Source organism: Mesoplodon bidens (genome assembly GCF_964165515.1).
Source record: "Mesoplodon bidens genome assembly, chromosome: 15".
Taxonomy (NCBI): domain Eukaryota; kingdom Metazoa; phylum Chordata; class Mammalia; order Artiodactyla; family Ziphiidae; genus Mesoplodon; species Mesoplodon bidens.
In genome coordinates this window covers 21,008,552-21,035,030 of record NC_138171.1, presented here as the reverse complement: position 1 = coordinate 21,035,030, position 26,479 = coordinate 21,008,552, and the positions used below count along the sequence as shown (strand labels likewise).

The 26,479-nt window shown below is 44.3% G+C and overlaps 1 protein-coding gene across 4 annotated transcripts in view; it reads left to right on the top strand.

Annotated features, from left to right (window-relative positions):
- The window catches only part of DHX35 (DEAH-box helicase 35), a 69,873-nt gene that overhangs the window by 30,034 nt on the left and 13,360 nt on the right, over positions 1 to 26,479 (top strand). For 2 of the 4 annotated variants that reach the window (XM_081257369.1, XM_081257371.1), the window contains exons 9-18: positions 2,253 to 2,365; positions 3,322 to 3,418; positions 4,304 to 4,462; positions 6,998 to 7,208; positions 12,153 to 12,277; positions 15,745 to 15,799; positions 18,779 to 18,874; positions 21,140 to 21,234; positions 22,875 to 22,952; positions 24,469 to 24,598. In XM_081257369.1, coding sequence (XP_081113495.1) covers positions 2,253 to 2,365; positions 3,322 to 3,418; positions 4,304 to 4,462; positions 6,998 to 7,208; positions 12,153 to 12,277; positions 15,745 to 15,799; positions 18,779 to 18,874; positions 21,140 to 21,234; positions 22,875 to 22,952; positions 24,469 to 24,598 — 1,159 coding nt within the window. The remainder of the gene's footprint in view (positions 1 to 2,252; positions 2,366 to 3,321; positions 3,419 to 4,303; positions 4,463 to 6,997; positions 7,209 to 12,152; positions 12,278 to 15,744; positions 15,800 to 18,778; positions 18,875 to 21,139; positions 21,235 to 22,874; positions 22,953 to 24,468; positions 24,599 to 26,479) is intronic. The other 2 variants (XM_081257370.1, XR_014017675.1) reach the window with 2 other exon arrangements.

The window sequence follows — 26,479 nt, the reverse complement described above, 5'->3', positions numbered from 1 at the left end:
TTCTGTGTTTTTGTGTGTGTGTGTGTGTTTTAGCTTTAGGAAGTTTTTACCCCTGATTGAGTAAGAAGTAATTCCATCGTCCCCAGCATGCACGTGTGCCCTCATGCTCACAATGGCCAGGTCCCACCTGTCACACTTCTGGGATGCGTTGCTTTCACACTGCCCCCGTTCATGCTTTCATTCTTTGTCCCCTGAGCTGTTGTAGTAGCTTCCTTAACTAGTCGCTGGGCTCCAACCTCTGATCACCCCTACCCTTCTCCAGAATGGCCTCCAGAGTCAGGGATGCAGAACAGGTCTGATCACCTCACACCCATCTTCGCTGCCCTTGTCTTGCCCATCTAATAAAGTGCCTGTGCAGTATGACGTTTGGATCACTTCAGAATGATCACTGCGATCACTTACTGAGTCCTGTTCGAGGCCAGACCTGTGCCAAGTGCAGTCAGACACACTTCATAGGAGCAACAGCCTTGCAGGGTGTAGAGAGCAGTTCATCCATTTTGTCAATGAGGCAACCAGCTCAGAGATGAGACGGGCCTGCCCTGGACCTTGAGCTGTCTCCTCCATCAGGGGCCCCTTTACATCTTAGTCTACGCTCTGCCGTCATCCTAGGAAGGGGGTACCTCTTCTCCCTCCTAGCTGGTAGTAGTCGTCCTCATCCGAGGAAGCCCTCCCTACAGCCAGTCATTACAGGTCTTTCTTCCTCCCCGAATTGTAACTCGCAGCTCTTTGCTGGTCATCCAGTCATTGGGCCTCGGTTTATGTTATGATTGGTCCTTTGCACACCTTCCTCCCTGGCTTATTCACTCTTTGGGGGAGTGGGATGGAGTCTCTTCTCCCTTGTTTGTGCATCACTTGTAGCGTGCCCATGCTGTGTACACCACAGGACACAGGAAGGCTGAAGTCGCTTGCAGAGAATTTACCCGAAAGAAGCGTGGAGAGTGGTGCCGTGTGGTTCTTCATAGCACAGCGCAGTTCTTTTGTTGGCCTGAGGCTTGTTTTCTTACGCCTGTGCTTACTCTTTCCAAACGCAACTTTGAGGTTAACGTGTAGCATCCAGCTATTTTGTAGTTCAATCCAGTGGACTCTTCTAGAAGTGCTCCTCCAAGCCCTTTCACATTGCGCTCGATGCATGTCCTCAGGGCACCCCTGGGCTCCCAGTTTCCAGGAGCAGGCGTGGGTGTGTTTAGGGAAGATACCTGGGAACTAAAGAAGACAGGCCTTGTGATCGCATGGCCAGGCCTCCTAGGAGAAGAGAAAGTGATGCTGGGCCAGGCCTCAGGGGATCGGGAAGGTCACTGAGAGTCAGATAATGGTGTGCTCCACCTTACAGAATGTCTGCCCCTGCAGCTAGACAGCAGCCCCCCTCCAGCACTCTGTGTCCTGCCGGCTTGGTTACTCGGTTCTTCTCGGTCTCAACTTCTCTGTGTGTCTTGGGTCACATGCCCCAAGAGGGCATCTTTGGTGGAGTCTCTCTCCCCCATCGTTGGCCAGTGCTCTCACACCAGGCCTCCCTATAGACTGCAGGTCTGGTGGTCAAGTGCCATTGAAGAGGACGTGGCCACCTATTCAGGAGGAATTGCCAAGAGCCACTCTTCTCAACAGGGTCCTGTGGGAGCATCGGAGAAGTGAATGCTTGCCAACCTGTCCCATACAAAGTGTTGTGCTGCTTCCTGTGGGGCATATAAAGATGGAGAGGACTCTGTCCCTGTACATATAGAGTACATGCAGATCTGTAACTATGCTACCAGGGACACATCTACTGTTCATAGACGTATACGCTTCCTTTATACACTGATAAACTTGTGTGATCAGAGCTGTGCTTTCCAGATAAGAGCTACACATCAACCTGATTTAATCAATATTTAACTTGAGTTACACCTTCTGACCTAATTTTCTGGTAAATAAAATATGGGGGTTGGGGGGGCGGGTGTGGGTGGGTTAAGATCAATAGCACAGCTGCATGTTGACTCATGCACTGCTGAATGCAGTTTGGAAATCTAACTTTTATCATTTCTATCAAGTCTTCAGTAAAGAGTCTGTTCATTGAAATGTGATTCTCCAAAACTGCAATAATAAAAATATGATTTTTAACAATTATTTTATAACCCCTAGTCTGTATTATATATATCCAATCCCTACTCCCCACCCCCTGCTCTGCCAGTTTTAAATTGTTTTCTTTCTTTCCATGAGTTACTATGAACCTTGTTTTTTTTTGAGAGGAGTGAAGAATTGATTTTTTTTTTTTCTTTTAGAAATTTTGGGATTTCTTTAATCAAAATGACACCAGTGACCCAACCAGGGACACGTGTGTGATCCTTACAGTGGAAGGGCGAACATTTCCAGTGGATATCTTTTATCTACAAAGGTTTGATGATCCTTGCATTTTTAATGAGGGCGATTAGAAAACTAGGCCTGTTCTGTGGGATGAGAAGCAGTTGCATCTGCTTGTGGCTCTGAGGGCGATGTGCCAGACTGCTGAGGAGGGGTGGGCGTGTTTTGCACCTCCCATCATTGATAGGGTGTTCTGGAACCCTGCTCAGTATCACTGCTGGATTTAGTTTAAACTCTCCGTACTGATGTGCAGGTTTCTATGACTCTGTGGCCCCTGGGCTCAGCTGGAAAGGGCAAAATGGTAACAGTGTCGCAGGGAGGAGGGTTCTATAGTTGTCAGAACTGGGCTTTACAAGACTGTCTGTCATCTTGGGCAGTATGAGTGATTTGAATCATTTGCTTGTCAGCTCTTTACATCTTAGCAAGAAGGCCTGGTTGACATTTTCGGGAGGAGCCTCCTTGGACAGGAAGGGGTCATCCTAATTCCTACCCCTAGTCACTGGACAGACAAAGACCAGGAGCCTGGGCCAGTGGCAGATGAATCCAGAGAGTTGTGGGCTTGACTTCTGAGTGATTCTAGTGGGACAGGACACCCATTAGCTCCTGTCAGACATCTGCCAGTGGTCAGGAGGGGAAATAGAAAGAGTGTGGGATTCAGCACTGGGACCATAGATCCAATTTCCCTGGCCAGGCATCCTTGCATGCTAAAGATAGGACATCTATTTGCATGGGTTTATTGCTTTTAAGTCTGCAAATAAAGCCAGAAATCATAGTTTACATGTAATTACGGATTGTTTTTGAATGTCGCATTTAAAAAAAGAAAAAAAAAAGAATGAATGTTTATTTTATCAATAATTATTCATATATTGATTACCTGCTGGGCAGGCCCAAACTAACTTTCACGAGGCTTCACTGCCAGATTGCTAGGGTAATTGATCTATAATTAATGAGCATATTCTAGTGATGAATTTATCCCACACATCTTTTCAGTCCTGTTCCAGATTATATCAAATCAACTGTAGAAACTGTGATGAAAATTCACCAGACAGAGGGAGATGGAGACATATTAGCATTTCTCACTGGCCAGGTAATTCCATCGGACCTTTTCTCTGTGGTGAACAGACACGCTAAGGCAGCACCAAAATTTATACAGAGGCCTGTTACTTTACTTAGCCACTGATTTCATGTTTTATTGTATTTTGTGGTTACTTGATTGCATAAAAAATTGTTTAGTTTGATGTCATTCATCTATTAACTCAATTGCCAGAGAGTCATTAGTTCCTGCCTGTTCTGTCTGCAGAGGGTTAAATGTATTTTCAATTTATTAGCTAATTCCAGAGTAAATTAGGGAGTTCAATGGGCCGTTTTGATACCAGAATTGAATGCCGCATGAGGTACATTTTGTGCATCCTTGTTGTTGCTGCAGCCCCTTGTCCCAGTGATACCTTTGCAGCTCGTGCTGGAGGGGACAAGTAGGCACATCACTGGAAAAACAGCTGAACAAGCCCACATGCTCACTCAAGGTTGTGGCTCTGTTCAGAACTACCTTCTAGTTGTAATCATTTCCACTGTCAAACATTTTCCATGGTTCAGTAATCTTTTCTAGGGAAAGCTTATAGTGATTTTGTATGCCACAACTTGTCCATATGTATGCCACGCTGTTTGCCACAGAGCATAAAAAAAGAACTCAGTAAAAGTCGTAGTTTTGGTATATCAGGAATTCTTCTATTGACTGCAGATAGTATAGATTTCAGTGATTAACCTGACAGTTGCAGATTTTCACCCCCATCGGCACCATTGTTCGGTAGCGTTTGATTCAGTACCACGCCAGCGTGGAACGTGATGACTCTGACAGTCATGAATCTGACCACATTTAAAATCCTCATCCCAACTTTCATTTTCTTGCAGTATGATGAAATGACATGCTTCAAACTGATCTCATTTTCTTTGGTTCCTGGTTCGACGATTTTAGGAAGAGGTAGAAACTGTTGTGTCTATGCTGATTGAGCAGGCTCGAGCGCTGGGTCGGACTGGGATGAAGAGACACCTCCGGGTTCTCCCCATGTATGCGGGACTGCCTTCCTTTGAGCAAATGAAAGTGTTTGAAAGGGTGTCACGCACCGTCAGAAAGGTGAGACTAACCCGAGGACCAAGGACTATAATCACATTGGTGCTCCTTTGCTATCCACTAGAAAGATTTATTTTATTAAAAAATCTTTTTTTAATTGAAGTACAGTTGATTTACAGTGTTGTGCCAGTCTCTGCTGTACAGCGAAGTGACTCAGCCACACACATACATACATTCTTTTTTACATTCTTTTCCACTATGGTTTATCCCAGGAGACTGGATATAGTTCCCTGTGCTATGCATTAGGACCTTGTTGTTTATCCCTTCTAAATGTAATAGTTTGTATCTACCAACCCCAAAACTCCCAGTCCATCCCTTTCCCTCCCACCACCCCCTTGGCAACCATAAGTCTGTTCTCTATGTCTATGAGTCTGTTTCTGTTTTGTGGATAGGTTCATTTGTGCCATATTTTAGAGTCCACATATAAGTGATATCATACGGTATTTGTCTTTCGCTTTCTGACTGACTTCACTTAGTATGATAATCTCAAGTTGCATCCATGTTACTGCAGATGGCATTATTTCACTCTTTTTTATGGCTGAGTAGTATTCCATTGTATATATGTACCACATCTTCTTTATTCATTCATCTGTCGATGGACATTTAGGTTGTTTCCATGTTTTGGCTGTTGTGAACAGTGCTGCTGTGAACATATGGGGCGCATGTATCTTTTTGAATTACAGTTTTGTCTGGGTATATGGAAAGATTTATTTTAAATTGAAGTAAAATTGCTAAATAGGAAGGTCTCTTTAAGAACTTAAAGTCCATGCTTCTGTGCAGCAGATCTAAAAGCGCACAATAAATAATGTGTTTCAAAGATTTCTAAACCTGCTGCACAGAAGGTTTAGTAATTATCAGAGTAGGTGACTTCTCTTGGCTTCTTTTCCTCCTGCCTAATCTTTCCCCGTCATGTGATACTACCTTGGTTTAAAGGACTGTCTTGGTGGATCGTGATCAGTCAAGAACACTAGATTAGATTCTACAGAATGGTTTCTAAACCGTTTGTTTGAAGCATCAGTTTGCCTATAGAGCCAAGTTTGAGTCAGTTAATTCAAGGTGTGGCTTAAACATCCTTGGCCTTGAAATTGGGGTGGGGAAGGGTGTGGTGAGAAGCATCCATTTAAAGGAACCAGTAGGCAGCCAGTCTGCTTCCTGTTCATCGCCTCCCTGGGCCTTGCTCAGTTTTCCCTTCCGTCAGATGAGGAAGGTACAGAACTGGCCCCAAGTCAGCTTAGAGTAGCTATTTATCAGCAGGTGGCAGAGAACACGGTACGTGAGGGATGACAGGTCTGAGGATCCCCTCCCAACTTCAGGCCATTTGCAAGAGGGCACCCTGCCTCCTGGCCATTGGAATGGAGCAGCTCAAATCTGTCCAGTCAGACGTGACCTGCAGCCAACTAGTCAGAAGGCCTGGGTTACCGTGTGCCCTAGGATGAGTTACTCAACCTTGAGGCTCAGTTTTCTCAGCTGTAAAGCATGAATAACAGTAACTTTTAGATAGATGGTTTTATAGCATAAAATCCTGACTCTAGTACGTAAAAATGGTAGGAAGATTTTTTATAAAATGATCGATGTAAAAGTGCCCGAAAAAAGTTCTAAGTGCTATCTGTACATGTCTCCTGCTGCTTCACACCTTCCAGGGGCAGCGCCCAGTGCCCTTAGAATAAAATGCAAACCCCTCACGTGGCGCAGAGACTGTGCACGATCTGGTCCCCGCCTCCCTCCTAAGCTCGTCTTGTATTTATTTACTCTGGTCTCTGGCTGCATTGGCTGTTTCTGCTTCCTCTGCCTGGATCCCTGTAGGGCTGGCTGCTGCTTATTACTCAGGTCTCAGCCCCAAATCATCGTTTAGAGAGGCTTTCCCTGGCCATCTAACCTGAAGTAGCATACTCCATTACTATAATACTATAATATATGATGTATACATTGAATGCTACATAATATTAGAGTATTACCCTGTTGCATTTTCTTCCCAGTCACTCTCTTGTTTATGTTCATTATTTCTCTACACAAACACTCATACTGGAATGTAGACTTTTGTCCATCATACATTCTTGGCAGCTTGAAGAGTGCTTGGCAACGTGCAGACCCTCAGAAAGCAGTTAGAATGTGCGTTAGCAAATGACTAGACATGTACAAGGTGGTGACTTACTTAAGTTGTACAAAAGGTAAAAACTAACATTTGTTGAATGTTACTCTGGGCCAAGTACTCCAGGTACCAGGCTGTAATCATTTCATGTATATTTCACATTTAATCCCCTTAAGAACCCTGGGAGAGGGTAAATATTATTACGGAGACAAGGAAACATGCTCAGGAGGTTAAGTAATTTGTTCAAGGTCCCACACTTAGGGAGAATTCAAACCCAGGGCACCCTGACCCTAAAACTCATCATGCTCTATCCAGGATACCAAACTGCCTCTCACAGGTTCTGCACTGTCAGAAATATCTTCAAATCTTTTAGGATTTTGATTAGTTTATTCTGAGTGAAAAGAACCAAATAACTTTTACCCTTACTCTCCTTCCTGTGGGGAGCCTAGGTGATAGTGGCCACCAATGTAGCAGAAACCTCCATCACAATCAGCGGGATTGTGTATGTGATTGACTGTGGCTTTGTGAAACTCCGAGCCTACAACCCCAGGACAGCTATTGAGTGCTTGGTGGTGGTCCCAGTGTCCCAGGCATCAGCCAGCCAGCGAGCAGGACGTGGTGGCCGCAGCCGCTCAGGAAAATGTTACCGCCTTTATACAGGTAAGTTTGGCTTTTTTTTTTTTTTAAAGGATTTTGACTTTCTAATACTCAGCCTGGGCATCAGAGAATATTACAGATATCTACCATAATAGGCAAAACTTAACATAAGATCCAGACTTCCCTCACAAGGCCTCGGTAATCCGGCTGCCACCACCTTCCTCACTCCAAATGTGGCACTTCTTTGCTACTGCTCCCTGCTGGCCAAAGCTGGACCACAAATCACCAGTTACTTGACATCTCCTTTCTAACCTAATGTCTGTGCCTCAGCCTCTCTGTAGCCATGTGACGTGTAACTTGGGCCCTGTGGCTCAGGTCCTGTCTTTCTTACCTTTCCCTTAGCTTCGTGTGCCATTTTCTTGTTCTGGGATCCTTGAATCCTGTGGGTCCTCGCATTGGGTTCCATCTTTTTTTTTAATGTTTATTTATTTATTTTCTTATTAGTCATCCATTTTATATACATCATTGTATACATGTCAGTCCTAATCTCCCAGTTCATCCCACCACCCCCCCCCCCCCCCCCCCCGCCCTGCTGCTGGGTTCCATCTTTACCTCTGGTTCAGAGCATCTTTGCAGAGCTAAACTGGCAGGATCTCTCCTGAGGCTCATTGACAGAAAGCAGTTAGTCGGTCAACTCCTGCTCTGTGCCATGCACCATGCTAGGCTCTGAGGGAGCAAAATGAAATGACAATAAGGACTGCCCCAGCTCTTAAGGAGCTTTCTCTCCAGCCAGATGACAGCTTTACCTACAGAAAATGATGTCCCCAGAGCTGCTCTTTCCTTCTTTGTACTTCTCTTTTGTGGGCGATGGTATCAAGGTTTCTCTCAATTGTCCAGGCTTAATTTTTAAATCATATTTAATTCCCTCCTCTGTCCAGTGTCCATCTGCAGTCATGTACCAGATCCGGGGGGGTTTTACCACTTATCTCTTCTTTGCTTTCCTGTTACCGTCACCCTTGTTCAGTCCTTGACATCATTTATTCTTTTAGCAAACGTTTACAGAGCACCTGCTCTGTGCCGTGCATGGAGACAAGGCTTGGAAATCTAGGGCCAGGTGAGACATGGTCTGTGGCCACGTGGCTGACAGCTTGGTGGTGGGGACAGGCTCATGAGCAGATCAGCATATTATGGTGTGATAGGGTCACCTTAATGGAATGAGCCTTGGAAGCAGAGAGCAGGCAGTTATCCTGTTGGAGAGGGCTCCACAGTCGGTAATTGAGCCCAATCTTATTGGCAGCCCAGTAGTTAATCCAGGTGACGGGATAGCAGTGGAGAGTAGATTTCAGAGCACCAGGCAGAGGGGGTGGAATGTACCAGTACTTGGAGGGGAGGAAGAGGGTTAGGAGGATTCATGGGAGGGAGGGGGAAGGCAGAGCCTGAAACCAGAGAGGTGAGGGTCTTCTACTGAAGGTGCTAAGAAGGAATGACGGAAGTGCAAAGAGGAGAAGAACCAGGGCTAAAAGACGAACCGAAGTACTGGGAGGACGGACGTTTTAAGAAAACAAACAAAAAATTTATTAAGGTGAAATTGACATAACACGAAATTAACCATTTTAACTTGAACAGTTCAGTGGCATTTATTATGGTTCACAGTGTGCAACCACCACCTGTATCTAGTTTCAGAACATTTTCGTCACTCCAAAGCAAAACTCCTAACCCATTAAGCAGTTTTTCCTCCATTTCTCCCTGCCCCCAGCCGCTGACAACCACCAACCAACAGTCTTTGTTCTGTCTTTCTGGATTGACAGTCGGCCCTCCATATCTGCAGATTCAACCAACTACAGTTTGAAAATATTTGGGGAGAAAATCCCAGAAAGTTCCAGAAAGCAAAACTTAAATTTGCCTGTACACTAGCAACTGTTTACATAGCGTTTACATTGTATTAGGTACTATAAGTAATCTAGAGATGAATTAAAGTATTCAGGAGGATGTGTGTAGCTTATATGCAAATACCGCACCATTTTGTATAAGGGACTTGAGCATCCTCAGATTTTGGTATCTGCAGTGGGGGAGAGGGGTGTCCTGGAACCAATCTCCTGTGGATACCAAGGGAAGACTGTATCTGTTTTGGATATTTCATATAAATTAAATCACATAATATGATGTTTTGCGTCTGGTTTCTTTCATTCAACGTAATGTTTCCCGGGTTCATTTACATTGTATTAGTACTTCATTCCTTTTTGTGGCTGAATAATATTCTATTGTATGGATGTACCACAATTTGTTTATTCATTCGTTGATGGTTGTTTCCACCTTTTGTCTATTGTGGATAGTGCTGCTATGAACAAGCATGTATGTGTACTTGTTTGAGTACCTGTTTTTAATTCCTTTGGGTATACACCTAGGAGTGGAATTGCAGGGTCATATGGTAATTCTTTGTTTAACTTGAGGAACTCAAGTTACTTTTAAAGAGGAAATGGCCAGCATCATCTCATGCTCCAAAGAAATCAAACAGTAGACTGTGGACTAAAGATTGGCAAGTGGATTTGGTTAAAAGGTCACTGGAGTCCTTAGCATGAGCAGTTTTAGTGGAAGTGAGGTTGAGGAGAGGCCACGTAATGGGCTACGTTAGATCCAGCCTCTAGGCTTTCTCCGCTAGCCTCCTTCCAGAAAATGCAGCTCTGAGCAGGGTGTTACCTGCTCAGACCCTTAACAGTTTCCCAGGGCCTTACGGGACTATTTCTAGCTTGTCTTCTCCTGTTGTCCACCAGCACCCACCCTACACTGCATCCCTGCTGAGCTGCACTCTTCTTGGACATACCTTCTGTTTTCCCACATCCACCTCTCAAACCTTTGATACCTTTCCATGGGCTGTTTCCTCTGCCCAGCAGATCCTCCTTATCCTTGAAATCCCCTCTCTCATGTCAGTGCCCTCAAATGCCTTCTCCCACCAGCTGTCCTTCCTTCTTCCCTCTGCCTCCATTCCTCTTTGGGAGGACCCCTCACTGGGACCTAGCCTGTTCCTCATCTTGGTCCCAGGCCCCTTTGAATCACTGAAACTTCTCAAGAGCCACTGGCCTACAGCTCCTGCAGCTCTTGGCCCAATGCCTTGTGTACTTGAGTTCTCAGTAGAGTGTAATTGAGTGTCATTGAACTCTTAGGAAGCACCTACTTCCTGTGAGCATCTTCTCAGCAGGATCGTCCTCTTATCTGATAACTTTGTTTCTGCCTTGGTCAGCAGTGTGCTTGGAAAATGCGGTTATCCTACCAAAAGGCTATCCCCCAACACTCTTGAAACGTGAAGGGAATATCCCATTTGGAACTTCCTGCTGTTGCCTGTTACCCAGAACCTTCCAAGGAGACCCAAGCATTTGGCAATTTGTATCAGTCAGTTCACAGAGTATTTATTGTCTGTTTTCTCAAATTAAAGCTTTCTGAAGTCCTTCAGTGGTAGTGCTATTTCTTCATGACACCTTTTGTTTTGTTCTGATTTTTCTCTAGTTAACTAAAGATTTATGATCTGAATGGAAGTTGAGCCACCTTTGTGTGAAAGAGGGTGTGCACAGTTAAAGTGTTGACTGATGTGGGAGGATTTTGTATATAATCCTCCTCTATATGATCCTTAAGCTTTCTGAATATACACAAAAAGGATTTAATCTCTTCCTACCTGTTTTTTCCCCACCCTTTTTATCTAGCTTTTAGAAAAAGGCTTCCCGGAGTCTCTTTCCTCCCTCTCCCCTCTCCTGCCCCTCCCATCTTGGCACCTCTGAACCTGGCGGTGCTTTTTCCTCAAAAGGTGTTTGAGGATACCTTTTGTTCCTGATGGTGCATGTAAACATTCATTAATCTGTTGGGGCAGCATCAGATTCTGGGAGTGACGCGTGTGCCTGGCTCAATTTAGAAAGTTAGGTTTGGACAAATTTTGCTCTTTATAAGATTTGGTCATTTTTTTTATATTTTGGAGATACTTTGGTTATGTTCTAGTTACATTTGGTGACTTACCTTGAAATCGTTCTTTGCTTTTATGTGTAGTTCTGGCCTGCTTGACTTACTCCATCCCAAGCAGAGGGAATGGGAATTGGCCACCCATAGTGATTCAGCAAATACGTATTGCTTTGATTTAATGTTTTGCTAACAAGAAGCACATTTTATTTTTATTAATTAATTTATTTATTTTTGGCTGCATTTGGTCTTCGTTGCTACGTGCGGGCTTTCTCTAGTTGTGGCGGGTGGGGGCTACTCTTCGTTGCGGTGCGCAGGCTTCTCATTGAGGTGGCTTATCTTGTTGCGGAGCACGGGCTCTAGGCATGCCAGCTTCTGTAGTTGTGGCATGCGGGTTCAGTAGTTGTGGCTCGTGGGCTCTAGAGCGCTGGCTCAGTAGTTGTGGTGCATGGGCTTAGTTGCTCCGCGGCATGTGGGATCTTTCCAGACCAGGGCTCGAACCCGTGTCCCCTGCATAGGCAGGCGGATTCTTAACCACTGCGCCACCAGGGAAGTCCAAGAAGCACATTTTAAAAAGCATTCTAAAGTAAAAGGAGAAACTTTTATAAAGATATATTGTTCAGGGGGCTTCCCTGGTGGCGCAGTGGTTGAGAGTCCGCCTGCCGATGCAGGGGAAGCGGGTTCGTGCCCCGGTCCGGGAAGATCCTACGTGCCGCGGAGCGGCTGGGCCCGTGAGCCATGGCCGCTGAGCCTGCGCGTCCGGAGCCTGTGCTCCGCAACGGGAGAGGCCACAACAGTGAGAGGCCCACATACCGCAAAAAAAAAAAAAAAAAAAAAAAAAAAAAAAAGAGATATATTGTTCAAATATATTTATCTAAGGTGTTTAATAAATAGAAGGATCTTTCCTAAATAGGAAACAGCTTTATATCACAATATCATATGCATCTGAGCCTAGACTCCTAAAGCCTCTCATTAAAGTTAGAGAAGGAGAACTGTTCCTTTGGCATAATGATTGCATTTGATTGTGACATTTGATCCCAAACTGTTCTGATTTCTTATCCTCAGAGGAAGCCTTTGACCAGCTGCCTCAATCCACCGTTCCTGAGATGCAGCGGAGCAATCTGGCCCCTGTCATCCTGCAGCTGAAAGCGCTGGGGATCGACAACGTCCTCAGGTTCCACTTCATGTCGGTAAGTCCTGCCTTCTGTCTGTCTGGGAGGCCAGAGTGCTCCCAGGGGAGTGTCAGGACATTGATACAGAGCATGCTGCCTTTCTGGGTTTTTTCACTTAGCTCGTGTGTTGTGTGCAGGGTTCAGGGGAGTACAGCCAGACAAGGCTGACACAATTCTATTCTTGTCTGTTGGGGGAGAGAGACAAGTAAGTGGGTAATGACAGTGCCTGTGCCCGGTGCTCTGAGAGACAAAGGAAAGGCCCGCAGCCCAGTTAGTCATGTCTGAGGCGAGACCTGAAACCCAAGTGGGATCTCAGCAGGTCGGGAGAGGTGGAGTTATCCAGGGCAGGAGTGTGTGTGTAGGCCTAGGTGTCCAAGTGTCATGATTGGGGGAGCCAAGAGGGCTCTGGTAGAGCTGCAGGGAAAGTCCCTATGGCTGATTGCATTTCTGATGATTTCCCAAGGTCAGTTTCCAGGAGTGGGATTATTGGGTCAAAGGGCCATGGTCATTTCATAGATCCTTGACACAAGGCCAGATTCCTTTACAGGTATAAACTCCAGCAGTGCATGGATGCCCGACTCACTATACCCCTATCATGCCATGTTATTTTCTTTTAGAGTTTTGCTAATTTGATTTGGTGGGGGGAAGGAGGAAAAATATCATCTGTATCTATCTTTTTTGATTTCTCATAAGATTAAAAAAAATTATTGGCCACTTTATATTTCTTCTGAAATATAAGAAGAAATCTATGTCATCTTATCTAACAGATAAGCCATTTATCTGTTAGAATTAGTGTTTATTAGTGATTAAGAGTCCGTTAACTATTAAACACATTAACCTTTGTCTATAGTATTTCTTGCAAACAGTTCTTCTGATTGTATTGTATTGTTTGTTTGTTTGTTTATGAGCAGCCATTCTAAGCAAAGCTAGTAATATCTTTCTATCTTTACCTCTGATTTCTTCTGTTATTCTTGTGCTTATGAAGCATTTCCCCATATCTAGGTCAGTTAATAAATATTCACTCGTGTTTTCTTCTTGAATTTTTATGATTTGAAAGCTTGCATTTTTAACTCCTTATTATATCCCAACTCTGTTGGTATGTGATGTGTAACAAGGCTAGATCCCTAATGTAGCATGTCATGATAAACTAGGCAAATGAAAGAGAATGTAACAATATCATCTGCTCTCCCAAAGAAAACATACTTATTTCTCATAAGTATGGAGAAAATATACGCTTTGAATGTTGGTATATAGTACAAGAAATTATACAGAAAAGTGAACAGTGTATGCAAATCAAAAGCTTATGAAAAGCTCCACATCTCAGATTAAAGGAAAACATAAGGGCAAAAAGGACAGATCAAAAACTATAGAGTTTTCAAACGTCCTTGTGAATACATCGAATACCCACTGAAGAAAAAGCTAAAGGAAAGGGAACAGCACAAATAGTAACTAACGTTAGAACATGTTTGGCTTCTCTAGGAGAGATAAATGCAAATTGAAATAGCTGTACCACTGTACATTAACTGAATGATCAAACATAAAGAAAAATGATAAAATCCAAAGCTGACACAGTTTGGGGAAAGTGGTTTTATATTCTGTTTCAGTCCTCATGGAGGACTTTCTGACATTATTTTATGAGCTGTAGAAATGCCTGGTATTTCTTCTCCGGGAATTTTCTCCTGAAAAAAATAATTCAAAAGAAACAAAGAACTTACGTGTAGGATAATGTTTATAGTATCATTTTATATTAAATTAAAAATAACGAAATTCATAAACTTTCAGACAACTGAAAAATGAGGAAAATACATATAAATTCATCTTCATTTATTGCCTTCTGGTTATTTCCTCCTGAAATTGTGTTTTTTCACAGTTGAAATCACAGGATACATATAATTTTGTATATTTAGCAGTGATGATTACAGTAGCAAAGAACTAAAAGAACTCAATTGCCCAGTAGTAAGAAAGTTGCTTATTTCACAGTGTATGACCTTGTCAGAATAGTATGCAGTTGTCCCAGGGTATTCGCTGTGAAGTGTCCATGGGTACAAGAAACAGAGGGAACAGAAAAGCAGGCAGTGAGAAAAACAAGCTAAAATTATATACACACAGTCCTTCCAACTACATTAAAACAGCGTTTGCATATGATCCCGAATCAGATGAGGCCATAGAGAAATACTAGTAAATGTGTGTTGAGGTGAGAATACTCTGGATGTGATTGGAGAAGGGGGCGGGTAAAGGTGTGGGTTGTTTTGATTGATGATGAATTCAAAGAGCAGAATTCATCGGGCTTGGTGATCGACTGGAAACAGGGCCAAAGATTGAAAGGAGTCGAAGAGAGCCTGTCCGTTTTGTTCTGTAATTATTCAGAACCACATTCAGTGCTTGAGCTATCCATTATTCATGTAATCTCAGTGTAATAAAAGATCCCAGAGGGGTTAAGCTCCCCCATTTAGGTGCTGTGTGTACGTTGCCTCTTTGTAAAGTAGGATGTCCTGGGCACTGAGGAAAGGCTAGTGAATCAATTACATGATTTAGTCAACAGTGATTTGTTGAATCCCCAGTGTACAGTGAATCAGGTCTAGTTCCTACCCTCATCTGTGTGCGCGTGCAGTCAGCCCAACTTTGAGAAGCACAGCTTTGTTCCTTGGCAGTCAGTGGGTGGGGTAGAGTGGAAAGAATGAGACCTGAATTCAGTCTCTGGCTTTGCCACCAACTGCCTCTAGGATCTTGTTCAAATGTCTTTTACTTTTTGTTATTCACTTTCCTCATCTGTAAAATTGAACTAAAACAGCGTGATACTTAAAATACATTTGTTGTGAATGCATTTGAGAAAAAAAAAACTATGCAGTTTGCAAAAGGACTATAATTTTATTATGTGGCTTATAGATGAAATAATTTAGAGGACGATAGTAATGATGCTTGGTACTTAGTAGACGCTCAGTAAAGGCGCGTGGAAGGAAAGAACATAGTAAGGATCCAGAGACTCAGACCGAAGGTCACAATATCAGCCTTGCTTAGCCAAATTGTCTAGCATTCTCTTTTCAGGAATTCAGATTTAATCGATGTCAGTTACCCCCTATAGGCAGGGCCTGGGGCAGGGCTGTGGGTGATGCAAAGATGAATCATCCACCAATACTGCAGTATCATGGGGCTTCTTAGAAGGCTGAGACACGAAGTAAAAATTAGAAATGTTTGATGAGAGTTTAGGGAAAGCAAAGAGGCAGTTCAAGGTAGGAACCCGTCGCTTCTGATGGAGGGGAGCCTGAGGGAAAGCTTCGAAGGAAATGTTTAGTCAAGCTGAGATTAAAGACCAAATAGTACCAAGGGTGCTGAGAGGGAGAGGAAGGACATTTCAAGAGTAGAAGCGTGGAGGTTGGGAAGTCTGGGGCATGTTAGAGAGAAGAGTGGACTGAGCAGGAAAGTCACATTATTATGGCTGTTCCCTGGTGAAGTTAACTTAGGAGGGTTTTTATGTTTTTTTACAGCCCCCTCCAGCACAGTCGATGGTTCAGGCGTTGGAGTTACTCTATGCTCTGGGAGGTATGCCTGTCTCTTATTCTGTGTTTTCTTATCTGTTTATTAATATGTGATATTAGTTAGGTTGTATTCACTCTAGGGCTCTTAGTATCTTCAAGGCTGGGATTGATTCTCCCTGTATGTGAGATCCTCTTAGTGACACGTAAGCTCATCCACATAAGAAGGTGGGACCGTGATTAATGAAGTCCAGTCGTGACAATGAATTTATAAAGCCTGTGTCAGTACATCAGAAGCTATTAATAACCATCGCCACAGCTACACTTCCGAGAGACACCTGGAAGATTCTCTACCAGTATTTCACATGTTACGTCTCTGGGCCTTTTCCTCTGTCCCTCGACCCCATTCTGAAATCTGGCTCTGTGTTCTCTCCCTCACTCCCCTACCTTCCACTCCTGGAGTTCCCTGTGGAGAACTGGGTAGAATACCAGGCTGTGGTATTGTTTGGGCAAGGAAACACCATGTTACAGAGGAACTTCTATTCTCTTGTTTGAAAATGTGGTATTTACCTTAAGATGGAGAAAACTGTGGCCTGAATTTACCGCTTCAGGAAGTTTGTGTCTTTTCTGTGAATGTTACCTCAGGTGAATATAATATCCAGTTCAGTATTAAATTTCAGTGGAGGTTTTGTTCTTTGAGATTCTTTCTCTCTTTTTTTTTGGTTCTCAACGTCTTTATTGAGGTATAATTCATATGCTGTATAATTTACCCATTTAAAATGTACAGTTCAGTGCTTTTTAGTATATTTACGGGGTTGTGCAACCATCACTACAAGTTTAGAACATTTAGAACGTTTTCATCACCCAAAAAAGAAACCCTGAACCCAATAGCCCACCCTCCCCATTCCCTCCCCCGCATCCCAGCCTAGGCAACCGCTAATATACTTCCTATCTCTATAGATTTGCCTATTGTGGACATTTCATATACATGGAATCACATAGTATGTGGTCTTTTGTGATTGGCTTTTTTCATTCAGCATGATGTTTTCAAGATTTATCTATGTTGTAGCAATATTGATACTTCATTTCTTTTTATTGCTGAATAATATTCCATTGTATCGATATACCACTTATTATTCTTATCCATTTATCAGTTGATGAACATTTGGAGTGTTTCCCCTTTTTGACTAATATCAATAATGCTGCTGTAAGTGTCCACGTACAAGTTTTTGCTGGACCTTCTACCAGCAGTGTGTGAGGGTTCCAGTTTCTCCACGTAATTACGGGCTGCCAGTGCTTGTTATTATCTGTTTTATGTACTGTAGCCATCCTGGTGGGTATGAAGTGGTGTCTCGCCATTTTGGTTTGTATTTCCCTAATGACTGATGATGCTGAGCACTTTTTCGTATGCTTATTGGCTATTTGTATATCTTTTTTGGAGAAATGTCTATTCAAATCCTTTGTTCATTTTTACTTGGGGTGTTGTCTTTTTATTATCGAGTTGGAGGAGTCCTTTATGTATGCTGGATACACGTTTCTTATCAGATCTGTGATTGTAAATATTCCTCCCATTCTGTGGGTTGGCTTTTCACTTTCTTAATGGTATTGTTGGTAATACAGAAGTTTTAAGTTTTTATGTGGTTCAGTTTACGTATTTTTTCTTTCATTGCTTGTGCTTTTGGTGTCTTACCTCAGAAATCATTTCCTAATCCTTGGGCATGAAGATCTCTCCTAGGTTTTCTTTGAAGAGTTTTTATAGTTTCAGTTCTTACATTTAGTAGGTCTGTGATCCATTTTGAGTTAATTTTTTTGTATAGGGTGAGGTAGGGGTCCATCTTCGTTATATTTATGCTACCTTCCTGTGAAGGAATAGCCAATTATTGATTTAAAAAATCTTCAATGATTTAAAAGGCCTTTAGGGTCTATATCACATCAGCCCTGAGTGAGCGTATGCCGGAAAAGGTTTCCATCCTCTGTTCTCAAGCATGTGGTAGGAACTTGGAAGCAAAGTTTCCTGGGATAATCTGAAATGTGTATCAGAGAATATCCACTATTTAGAAGTTTTTCATCTGGACTGATTTTCCTCCAAACAGAATGAAATTTAAAATATTTTAAATGTCTTCACTGCCCTAACTAAGCTAGAAAAGGTAGAGGGAAACACCCAACTTAAATTTATTTATAAGCTGAATTATCACCTTCAAAGAGATGATTATATGGGAACAGAAGAGAAGTGACCTTTTCTGTCTTGCCCTGAGGTCTGCAGCAGGTGTTTTAATCCTCCATCTTGGGAATAGTCTAAACCATAGTAAAACGAGAGTCTCTATCTTGGGAATCCACTACCTGAAAATTGGCTGTTGGTAGAGAGGCAAGGAGGGATGTGAGGAATTGAAGGAGTCAGCCCAGTTCAGCAAACAGCCCAGGAGGCGATGGGATAAACAGCTCTGGTGTTGGCACCAAAGAGAGAGCCGGGCGTGTGTTTAGACTCATAGTCATCAGCTTTGTAATTGCTCACAAAGTTCTGAGAGGCCTGGGACATCTGTGGCCTCTCAGAAATTGGCCATGGAAAAAGGTCCAGAGGTGATGCAGAGAGAACAGCAGGAGAGGCGGCAGAGAAGCAGGGGAGTGGGGAATCAGGGAGGCTGGGGAAGAGTGTTTCCAAGGAGCTGTGGTCAGCAGAGTCAAAGGCTGCTGGGGACCCTAAGGAAAGTGCCCTTGTGTTTGGCACTGTCTGGTTGTCTGTCCCTTGGAAAGAGCAGTCTCTGGGGAGGAGTGGGACCGGGGGAGGGTGGGGGCAGGAGGAGGCTGCGAGGCCATTTCCTTATAATGAAGTCCTTGCATAGAGGCCATCAGAAGTATCAGTTTTTCAAAACTGAGCATTCAAGAGCCCTGAGGAAATCTTTTCTTCTTGTATTGTAACAGCACTCTGGGTCAGGTTGAGGTTGGATACCTCTGTTTAGCATACATCATCTTTTATTCTCCCAACAACTGTGCATCTTCCAGCACCATGGTACATGCCTTCTGCTTTTTGTTGCTGTTCTTTCGGCAGGGCTGGACAAAGACTGTCGCCTGACTGAGCCGCTTGGCATGAGAATAGCAGAGTTTCCTTTGAATCCCATGTTTGCAAAAATGCTGCTTGAATCAGGTAGGTGGAGACCAACAGTCCTCACTGATTTTATTTTGTCTGGGAGTTGTTTCCCAAATTCTGTGCACCCTGAGGAAGAGAGCACAATACACTTTGAGCAGTGAAGGAGTTTTCATCTAAGGTTTGGGGCATGTGGCTAACTCGGGATTCAAGGTCAGTCGTCATTAATTCAGTAAACACTTTTGTTTGTTTCCTGTGGGTCTAGTACTGACATCTGATTTTTTTTTTAACAGGGATTTAAAAAAATTTGTGGTATAACCTACAGAACATAAAATTTACCATGTTAATCATTTTTGAGTGTACAGTTCTGTAGCATGAAGTACATTCACGTTATCGTTCAGCCACCACCACCATCTGTCTCTGGAACTTCTTCATTTTTTTCAAACTGGAGCTCTGTACCCATTGAGCACTAACTCCCCATCTGTCCTCCCCCAGCCCCTGCAGCCACCGTTCTGCCTTCTGTCTCCATGAAATTTGACTATTCTAGGAATCTCCTAGAAGTAGAATCATACAATATGTGTCCTTTTGTGACTGACTTTTTCACTTGGTATAATAACGTCTTCAAGGTTCATTTATGTTATAGCATGTGTCACAATTTCTTTTTAAAGGCTGCATAATATCCCATTGTATGGATAGACCATTCATCTGTTGGTGGACACCCAGGGAGCCGCCACCTTTTGACTATTGTGAATAATGCTGCTGTGAACATGGGTGTGCAAGTATGTGTTTGAGTCCCTGCTTTCACTTCTTTGAGGTGTATACTTAGAGTGGAATTGCTGGATCATCTGATAATTCTATGTTTAATTTTTTGAGGAGCCACTGCACCGTCTTCCACAGTGGCTGCACCATTTTGTATTCCCACCACCAAGGCACAAGGGTCCTAGCTTCTCTGACACCTTCAGATTTTTGTGAGAATATGAGTTAAGGGATAAAAGTATATAACCTGGAGATCCTGTAATACTTAGAAGTCAAAATCATCTAGAGCAGGGGTCCCCAACCCCCGGGCCACGGACTGGTACCCGTCTGAGGCCAGTTAGGAACCGCGCCGCACAGCAGGAGGTGAGCGCGGGCGAGCGAGCGAAGCTTCATCTGCCGCCCCCCATCGCTCGCATTCCCGCCTGAGCCATCCCATGCCCTCCCCGGCCCGTGGAAAATTGTCTTCCATGAAACTTGTCCCTGGTGCCAAAAAGGTTGGGGACCGCTGCTCTAGAGACTATGGTTTGTCACACACTTCCCTGTGCTCCCCACCCCCCCAGTAGCCTAGAGAAGGGAAAAACTCATTGTTTTTTGCTTTTGTCTAACTTTATATTCACTGGCAATAGACAAAGCTGTATGTCAGACTAAGCATGGTGAAAGTTAGCTGTAATTGTGTTTTGGAGCAACCAGGCTTACACTGAGAAGCAGGATTCTAAGCTTGGGGCTGGGGACGTAGGTCACTCACGAGGCCAGAAGCTGCGGGGAGCATGCGGCAGCGTTCGCGGTCTCTGTCTGATGCCCCGGGGGGCTGATTGCCGCAGACTCCGTGTCCAGGTGGCAACAGCTGCAGCCCACAGCGTGCTTCCCTGGTCTAGTTACACCTCCGGCTTGCCGGGTGAAATGAGCCCTGCCGAGAGGGAGGGCACCTCTTAGAAGGGTCCAGGAGCAAAGGGACAGCACGAGGGACACAGCCCTCGTATTCCTGGCCCCCTCTCCCTCTTAGGCTTTCTGCCAGGATTCTAGGTGTCCACACTGAGTAGGGAGCAGGTGTGGAGCTGACCTGCCCTAGTGATGGGGCCAAGCTGGCCCCCATTGAGCCTCATGGCAGAGTCCCTCGGTGTGGCCACCGCGGAGTGGGGTCCTTCCAGGCCTCCTTCTATCTGGACCATGTATAGGACATCCCATTTGGCAGGGTGAAGTGTTTATATGTTACAAGCTTTAAAAATCAAGCTACTGGGCTTCCCTGGTGGCGCGGTGGTTGGGGGTCCGCCTACCGATGCAGGGGACGTGGGTTCGTGCCCCGGTCCGGGGGGATCCCGCGTGCCGCGGAGCGGCTGGGCCCGTGAGCCGTGGCCGCTGGGCCTGCGCGTCCGGAGCCTGTGCTCTGCGACGGGAGAGGCCACAACGGTGAGAGGCCCGCGTACAGCCAAAAAAAAAAAAAAAAATCAAGCTACGTGTAAATAGATGATCTTAGTTGACAATGTGGTGTAAGGAAAATGTCAGAAAACATCTTTTACTTCTCACTGACACATCGTATGTTTGAAATCAAACATGCTTTTTGGTTTATAGGAAATTTTGGCTGTTCTCAGGAAATTCTAAGCATTGCCGCCATGATGCAGATCCAGAATGTCTTTGTGGTCCCCTCAAACCAGAAGTCTCAGGCGGTAAGTCCGACTGTTCATTCGAGTCTTGCTCACTCTGGGCTTTCTTTCGTTACAACTGCCCAGAAACTGCTGGTGACAGAGCAGCTTATGTTTTGAGGGTTAACTGTGTGCCTGACATTGTGCCAAACATTTTACGTGCGTCCTGTCATTTCATCTTCACCGTGGACCTGGGAGGGAGATACTCCTATCATCAGTTTTAGAGACGGAGGCACAGAAAAGTTAGGTAACTTATGCATGGTTGCACAGCCAGAATTGATGGAGTTGCCTTTCACAGTCCAAAGCCCCAAATCTTAACCATTGTCCTACTGACTTCCTAAGGGAAGTTTTTTTTTTTTTTTTAAAGGCTGCCCTGAGAGCAACCTTGGTGGGCACGTTAGTGATATAAGGAGTCAGTGCCGGGGCACAGCAGGCTGGGCAAGTCAAGCTGCTGACAGGGCCCTCCCAAAGGCCCAGGCATCTGTGACAACTAGAAGGGTGAATGCTGGAAAGACTGTGAAGGAGAAATTACACTATTGAAGAGCACCGGGGAAGTGAGGCGTCCTGATGGAGGGAGGCCCAAGATGAGCTCAGAGCCGGTTCCTGCTGGAAGAGTCAAGAAGCAGAATCAGAGGGCTGAATGTAGCAGGGAGGAGAGAAACTTCCTTATGGACCGTTACCATCTTCCCTGACAGTTGCATAGCTGCAGGTTGCAAAGTTTTCATGCCTGGATGGTTCTGTTGTTTGTTTGCTTTTCTATTAGCCTTTTTAACAATCCTACCTCAGGACAGGCAAATTCATTTTCAAGATGAGGAAAGTGAAGTTCTAAGCACTGTGTCTAAAATTGCAACATATACCCCTCCTGTTTCCATCCCCTGCCCCTGCTTTATTTCTCTCCTCTAGCTGTTCTTACCACCTACCATACTATATATTTTGCTGATTTATCTTGTTTGTTGTTTTTCTCCCACCACTGTTGTATTCACTGTTATATCCCAAATGCATAGAACAGTGCCTGGCCTGTAGTAGGTGCTCAGGAACTATCTGTTACTGAATGAATGGAAGGAAGGTGAATTACGTGGTATTTGATACAAGGAGCAAATTCTGAAGTCAGTAAGTGTATTTGTGTGCTTGTATATATATTGGAACCTTGAACCCATGGGAGCAGATAGCATTACCCAGGATCTCACAGAAAGAAAAACGTAGGGACTGGGTCTGAAAGGATTGCGCAGCTCATGGTGGCTTAGGAATATAGAGTGTCTTCCATGCTCCAGACAGCTGGCCCCTTGCCTTTCTGGAGCTTACCTTCCATCCGGGGCTGGGAGGAGTTCTTCTGAAAGAGAAGATATTGACTGCATAGAGGAGGAGAGGGACAAGAGCACTAATATTTATCTAACACCTGTGCCAGGTACTTTATGGTGGATTATCTTAATCCCATAGCAGCCTTGATACACAAGTTTAATATTCCAATTTTCTAGATAAGGTAATTGAGGCTGAGAAAGGTTAAGTGACCAATCTGAGGTCTTTCAGGAAACGACAGAGTCAGGATGGGTGCACACCAGGTCTTTCTGACTCTGCAAGCCATGGACTATTCATCGTGTAATGTTGCCTCCAGGACAAGAGGCTCAGAAGAGTCAGCTTCTAAACATTGCATTTATTCTCTCCAGATTCGAATGCACCGAAAATTTGCTGTGGAGGAGGGTGATCATCTTACCATGCTCAATGTGTATGAAGCATTCATCAAGGTAAGCACAGCTGCCGCTCAAAAGGCCCCCTCCACGCACCTGTCCACTGGAAGTGATCTAGGGGTGAGGATTCCGGAAGTGTAGTTTATAAAAGAATGGCCAACAGGCCTCTGTTTTCCTATTAGATTATTGCCAGACCTTCTACTCCGTGATGGTTTCTTGCTTCCCCTGCATAGCCATCTGGCCCCCAGCAGTGGGTCAGAGGCTCGGCCTTCCTTGGCTCACCCTTTCCTCACTCCGTCTCACACCCACCCCGTGTTCCTGGACAACACTGTCCGACATTTGAATAGGAAGTACTGATATATTTTCTGCAAATAAATGAGGCTGAGAGTAACTTGTGGTCTTGAATCTTCAAAGCTGTCTACGTGAGTTTGAGATTTCACACAGCCACCACCCCTCCAGCTGCCAGACAAGCTGTGAGAAGACACTTAGTCGGGGATCCACATATACTTACATACCCTTCCCAGATTTAGCCATGGTGATGGTAATTTTTGTTGTTCTTAATAGTCTGTAAAACTAGGAGCAAATAATACAGCTTAAAGTCCTCAATAAAAATCGCTAAAAAGAGAGATCTAATGATGATGAAAACAATGAGAAAAGAAAACAATATATAAACTTCTTATATAAAGGAAAGGATGTTAAGGGGGAAATGAGGCATTTCAGATATTCAGTATCTTGTCTTTACATCCTAAATAATTTCTTTTACAAGGGGAGAAATACTAAGTTTTTGTCTTCCCAGAGATTTGAAGCGAGATTATTTAGTTAATGAACAGTTTTCAGAAAACCGAATCTCTTGAGATTATTAATTGTGGATTAAGTCGCTTAAAATTCGTTTGTGCAAAAACAGTGCACCATTTCCAGCTTCCTCTACCAGTAGAAAGCGGGTCCAGGGCTACAGTGCATTATTCTATAGTTGCCTTCTGGGAAAGTCCTCTTTGAATTATATTTTCTTAACATAAAAACACCTTCTTCCCTCGCTTATAATTTCAGAGGTACATTCCCACAGCAATAATTTAGGATATAATGATCATACTTCAGAATATAGAACAAAACTAAGTACTGTTGATAGAAAAATCATACTTTGGGGATTAAATAATAGTAATTTGCAAATTATTTCTCAATTGGCAAGTGTCATATTACTTGCCTGTTGTCAAAGTGATAAATTCAAGCCTGCCAGAGAGGGAACGTTGATTTGCAAAGAACTGCAGGGAAGGGGTTCTGTCTGATAGTTGGCCACTCCCGTGGGTATTTAAGATTGAAAACAATTCCGCTTGTCACTAAGTTCTCACTTGTCCTTCAGCACAGAGAGTGAGATCGGAGAGCAGTCAGGTGGTGAGCACGGTGGTCAACGTCTGTTTAGAGAGATGGGGCAAACAAGGGCCCGTTACGATCTGAAGATCTTGTCCCATTGAGTAAGCAAACGGGGGCAGAAAGATGAATGGCCTCCACCGTGTAGCCTCAGTTGAGAACTTTCCTGTGCTCTTCTCACTCTCCTTCTATCTGGGTTGTCCTGTAGCACAATAAGAACTCCCAGTGGTGTCAGGAGCATTTCCTGAATTACAAGGGTCTCGTCAGAGCCGTGACAGTGAGGGAGCAATTGAAAAAGCTTCTTGTCAAGTTTCAAGTGCCCAAGAAATCCAGTGAAGGTAAGAATACACTGCCGCCACCACCAGTGACGCCCCTTTCTCTGCTCTGTGTAGTTGCATTCTTGGAATTCTTAGGCTGGGCACAGTGTACTCTGGACCCACACCGGGTTCATGTTTTGAATTGCCCGTGTTGGTGAAAAGCTGCATGTGAAAGTAGCATATTTTCCCCCAAGGAGGTCCATTTTTATTTCTGAGGGCCATTCTTGGGAAAAAATTTAACAAGCCCTGACAACACTTAAGAATCATTAACAGTCACACCATTGTACATTACATGGTTAATTATCCCACGTGGGCTTTGCAAGAAAAATGACTTTTAAGTGGACAACATTTATGGCCATTCCACATAAACTGCATTTTATTTTCAGTTACAGGTATTACTAAAGCAAGTGCCGTGTGTTTAGCCTAGGCAGGCACTGGGGTAAGATGGAAGTGTTGTGTAAGACACAGTTGCTGGCCTCTAGTAGTGACGGTGACTCCGAGGACACACCAGGTTACACCATGGCAGGGGTTCTACTTAATTTTCTCTACTTAATCTCCTACTCTGAGGTGTGGGTGATGTTATCCTTATTTTACAGAGGAGTTGTTAGGTCCCAGGGAGAAGTTAACTTAAGTTCAGGACAACACAGCTGGTGACCAGCGAAGCCAGGTCTGTGTGGCTCAGACTTTTGAGGGGGTGATGTGTCTGCTCAGCCATTCAGCAATTGTCTTTCGAGCACTTCCTGGGTGCCAGGCCCTCAACCGCACTCTCAGCACTCACTAACGTTTCTGAAGCACCTGTAATAGGCCTGGCAGTGTTGTCATACGTGAATTCATTTAGTGCTCACAACACTCCAGTGAAACATGTGATGCTGTTATCCCCATTCTACAGATGAGAAAAGTGGGCTCAGGCAACGAGTGACTTGCTGCACGAAGGTCCCATGCAGTGAGTGTACAGTGGAATCAGAACTCAGGCAGTTTTATTCCAGAGCTTTATTTTGCCTTTATGTTAAGAGCAACTAATTACATGATGACAAAGACATGGTTCTTACTCTCAGGAAACAGGGCAGTGAAGGGAGAGATTCCTACAGAGACCCACTAGTGCAGTATGAGATTATCAGTTGTCTTAGAAGCTACAGGAGTAGACGTTTGAGTGATCATGGCGAACAGCAAAGGGGGCTCTAGTAGGAATGCAGGGAAGAAGGAATCCAGGTTGGGGCTCTGGCCTGGGAGGCCTCACAGTGGGCTGCGAGTGGTGGCGGAAGTCCAGTGGAGTTTACTGGTTGAATTAGAAACCAGTGGCAAAGGGCTTGCTAGGCAGGGAGGACTTGGAGACAAGTGCTGGGATAGAGGAGCATATAAGATGCTCAGAGAGTATTGATGAATGACCAAGCTCACAGGAGAGGGAAGAGTTGAAACCTGGGTGATTGGGTAAAGTTGGTGTCATCAATAGAAACAGGAAGCTCACAGGGGCAACTAACTGGGGAGAAGCCGGTCAAGCACCTGTCGCCCAGCAGATAGAGGACAACATGCATCTGCATCTTTGTTTCTTAACCTGTTTTTCATTGTCAACCTGAAACAGCAGAAATGTGTCTTGAGGGGCTCTGAGGAGCTCCAGTTCTTTATGTCTCAGTGCAGAAGGAATTCAGTGAGAGGCAACATGATAAGAAGTGATTTATTAGAGTAGGACGCTTGTGAGGCTTACAGGCAGGCAGACGAGAGGCTGCCACGCTGAGAACTTAGTGGGCTACAGTTTTATAATCAAAGGAAAAGTGGGGAGGGGGAGGAGACCACCTTCCTCATTCTCGAGTAGATGTCAGGCTTCCATCACCAGCTCCTCCTCCACGTTGGGCAGGGGAGTGTTCTTGTCCCTACATGGTGGAACTGGGACTGTCATGGCGCAGT